This window comes from Triticum aestivum, chromosome 3A (assembly GCF_018294505.1).
Source record: "Triticum aestivum cultivar Chinese Spring chromosome 3A, IWGSC CS RefSeq v2.1, whole genome shotgun sequence".
NCBI classification, from domain to species: Eukaryota; Viridiplantae; Streptophyta; class Magnoliopsida; order Poales; family Poaceae; genus Triticum; species Triticum aestivum.
In genome coordinates, this window is record NC_057800.1 from 10,373,335 (window position 1) to 10,377,644 (window position 4,310).

General features: G+C 53.1%; 1 protein-coding gene across 1 annotated transcript; it reads left to right on the forward strand.

Annotated features, from left to right (window-relative positions):
• Positions 1 to 444: 444 nt before the first annotated feature.
• LOC123057508 (probable fucosyltransferase 8) lies at positions 445 to 2,143 on the forward strand. Its single transcript, XM_044480464.1, has one exon. It carries the CDS (start codon positions 458 to 460, stop codon positions 2,141 to 2,143), a length of 1,686 nt encoding a protein of 561 aa, XP_044336399.1. The 5' UTR covers positions 445 to 457.
• The last annotated feature ends 2,167 nt before the right edge of the window (positions 2,144 to 4,310 follow it).

A 4,310-nucleotide genomic window follows, 5' to 3' on the forward strand; every position in this document is an offset into this window, starting at 1 on the left:
ATCGAACAAGTATCAGATCCCACACCAAGAGATATATCGTCATGATATAAGAACGCATTACACACAGAAAACGGAAATCAAACTGTATGTACACATAACCCATTTCACGAATCTTGGCGTAAATCGGCGGCACATGATTCCCGTGCACCTGGACCCGCGTGGTCCCGGTCAATATGCTCCAGCTTGCGCACAGGTTGAGCATATCGCTGGAGTAGTAATTAGCTCGATCTTACGTAATAACGGAGGGTCAGACTATTCCAAATCCAAAGATAGAAAAGATAGGAAAGCAGTTACGTTCCTAGACAGAATAGGAAGCAAATAATTACTTCCCCCTTCCGAATCTTATCGGACAAGTAACTTTGCTCTATATGTATGCAAGAAAGGATGATGTCTCTCGCCTCCATTCGGCAGCAGATTTAACTAGAGTTATATAGATGTGATAGTTGTGATCGAGTAGATGGAAGGAGATCTGCGAGGTCGACCGGCGGATGCAAGAGAGAAACGCCGGGATGCAGCCAGTTCGGCCGCCATCGTCGTCATCTTCTTGCTGGTCGCGTTGACGCACCTGCTCGTGTTGGCCTCCCACTTCGGCGCCGCCGACCCTCTGATCTGGTGGCAGCAAAGGGCGTACGCAGCAGATGACGGGCCTGGCGGCAACGCGGTGGCGCCCGACCGGCTCCTCTCCCCGTACTTGGAAGACAACAATCCGGCGGCGTGCCTCAGCCGGCACGAGGCCTCCAGGCGCTGGAAGCCCGCGGCGTTCCCTGTGCCCCCCTACCTGGTGGAGAGGCTGAGGCGGTACGAGGCCAACCACCGTCGGTGCGGCCCGCGCACGGCGCTCTACCGCGAGGCCGTTTCGCGGCTCCGGTCTGCCTCCCGCAACGCAGACCACGCCGCCGCCGGCGATCGTCATCATACATGCAAGTACGTGGTGTGGATCCCAACCGAGGGCCTCGGCAACCGGATGCTCAGCCTCGTCTCCACCTTCCTATACGCGCTCCTCACCGACCGCGTCCTCCTCGTCCATGAGCCCCCGGAGATGGAGGGCCTCTTCTGCGAGCCCTTCCCCGGGACCACGTGGCTGCTCCCGCCGGCCGATTTCCCCCACAAGCTCGACGCCGCCGCCTTCTCCTCCCGCTCCAAGGAGAGCTACGTCAACATGCTCCATAACAACATCATCCGCTACGGCTACGACGCGCAGGTGCTGCCGGCTTACGTCTACCTCCACCTGGAGACCGTGTTTCTTCTCACCGAGAGCATAAAGCTCCGGCTCCAGAACCACACGTTCTGCGAAGAGGACCACCGCTTGCTCAACAAGTTCGACTGGATGGTGGTCAAGTCCGACAACTACTTTGCGGTGGCGCTGTTCATGATGCCCATGTACCGCCGCGAGCTTGAACGGATGTTCCCGGCGAAAGGGGCGGTGTTCCACCATCTTGGCAGGTACCTCCTCCGCCCGGGGAACCGGGTGTGGGGGATGGTGGACAGGTTCTTTGAGGGGTACCTCGCCGGTGCCGACGAGCGTCTCGGCATGCATGTGCGCAACAAGCAGATCTTCCCGGTGCCGCCCGAGATCATGTTCAAACAGATCCTCCGGTGCGCGCGGGAGCATCATCTTTTGCCGCAGGTACTAGCCACCAGCGAACCACCGACGGCGGAGGTGAAGAAGAAGAAGGCCGTCGCAGTCCTGATGCTTTCCCTGAAGCCCGAGTACCATGACAAGCTGCACGCCATGTACTACACGAACGCGACGGTGGCCGGCGACGTGGTGGTGTCGGTGCACCAGCCGAGCCACGACGGGGAGCAGCAGTCGGACGCGCGGGCACACAACGAGCGGGCCCTGGCGGAGATCTACCTGCTGAGTTTCTGCGACAGGATGGTGACGACGGGGTGGTCCACGTTTGGGTACGCCGCGCAGGCGCTGGCTGGGATTCGGCCGTGGATGCTGTTGCCGGTGAACCGGAGCAAGATGAGAGCCGACGTGGCTTGCGTGAGGCCGCCGTCTGTGGAGCCCTGCATGCATCCGCAACCGTCATTGCTCACGTGCCAGCAGGGGCCGCGGCATCTGGACGATTCCGTGAAGCGTGTGCCGTTCCTGCGCCACTGCGAAGACGTGCCTCTTGGTCTCAAGCTCTTGGATTGAGCTAAAAACTTACTCCAGTTTGTTGTATCCCTGGAATTATAGATATATAATTTCGCAGCGGGAAATCATTTCACCACTCTTCCGCCAAACGCAATGCCATTACTTTTCTTTAGAGAAGAGGCATGAGCCCGACTTTATAAATAAAGCCACCAGGCAGTGTTCCAGACAAACCACACAGCAACGGCCACGGCCAAGAGCATAACGAAAGTACTGGAGTACGGGGTACAGGGCACACAGGCCACCATCACGGCACGCAGGCCAGAAATGAGATAAGAGCTAACACCGAAGAACAGACGAAGCCACCAACTAAGTCAAAATGATCGCCAAGACAACTATTCAGCTGGCTCCTGCCGCGATAAGGAAGACGCCCAAGCCCGAATTTTAGAGAATAGAAGATCAAAAGTGCCCCGGTCTTCCATCTTAGTCAATGATCTCCACCACTGCAGGAACAAGCAAGACTTAAATAAGCAGTAAGCAAGTTTAGCAGGAAAAACATGCTCAATGGTAAACTTATTTCTGGTATTCCACAAGGCCCAACGGATCGCTCCCAGACCAACTCAAAATAGCCGCTTAGTAACCCCAACCAGGCCATTGGCGAGCACCCGGAGCTCAAAGAAGGAGGAAGGAGCCCAAGACACCTGAAGCCATGACCTAAAACAACTCCAAACCAGTTTAGCCAGCACACACTGGAAGAAAATGTGGTTCGTGTCCTCCAAGGCATCGCATAATGCACAACGATCCGAGCCCGGGCCATTATGTTTACAAATTTGGTCAGCCGCAGGGAGACGGCCCTTGAAGGCTTGCCAGAGGAAAATCTTCACTTTAGGAGGGATACGAGCACGCCAAATCGGACTGAATTTGTTAGTGGGGGAGACACCAATAAGCTTAGTATAAAGAGACTTAACAGAAAAGCGACCAGAAGACGTGTGGGCCAGACCACCGAGTCGGTAGTCTCCAAGAGCACGGGGAAGAGGGCAGCAAGCCGCTGACATTCCTCCAACTCTACAGGAGACAGCGAGCGCCGGAAGGCAAGGTCCCAATTATTAGCCGAAAGATCCACAATGGAGATGTCCGGGTTCGGGCGGTAAGAAAATAGCGTGGGGAAGACCACCAAGAGGGGTGAATCTCCACACCACCAGTCGAGCCAAAAGCGAATGGAAGCTCCATTACCAACCACAAACTTGACGTGGTCCTTAAACAAAGGTCGAACCTTGACAAGGTCATTTCAAAACTGAGACCCTCCCCGAGAGGAGGCGAACATAGGGTTTGAAGTTGGGAAATACTTAGCTTTGAGAATAGAAACCCACAAGGTGTCAGCTCCCGTGGTCATGATTTTCCAACACCATTTGATCATGAGGCATCTGTTCATAATAGCAGTGTTAGTGATCCCCAATCCCCCTAGGTTTTTGGGTCTACAGATAATTTTCCACTTAACTAGTCTGTATTTGCGTCGATTGTCCGCAGAGTTCCAGAAGAAAGCACCCCTATGCTTATCAAATCCGGCATGAGTACCAGCAGACAGGAGATAAAAGCCCATGATAAACATCGATAGGGAGGAGAGGTAAGAATTAATTAAGGCAACCTTCCCAGCACTCGTATTATATCTGCCCCGCCACGGGAGCACCCTATTCCCCACCTTAGCAACGGCAGGAGCAAACTCCTTGGCACATAAATTGTCCGGGGAGATCGGGAGGCCCATGTACTTGAAGGGAAAGGATCCCAGGATGTAATTAAGAAGGTGGGCCACCCGTAAAGCCTCTGTATCATCAACACCAGTGACAATTGAAGGAAATATGCCCTAGAGGCAATAATAAAGTTATTATTTATTTCCTTATTTCATGATAGATGTTTATTATTCATGCTAGAATTGTATTAACCGGAAACATAATACATGTGTGAATACATAGACAAACAGAGTGTCACTAGTATGCCTCTACTTGACTAGCTCGTTAATCAAAGATGGTTATGTTTCCTAACCATGGACAAAGAGTTGTTATTTGATTAACGGGATCACATCATTAGATGAATGATCTGATTGACATGACCCATTCCATTAGCTTAGCACCTGATCGTTTAGTATGTTGCTATTGCTTTCTTCATGACTTATACATGTTCCTATGACTATGAGATTATGCAACTCCCGTTTGCCGGAGGAACACTTTGTGTG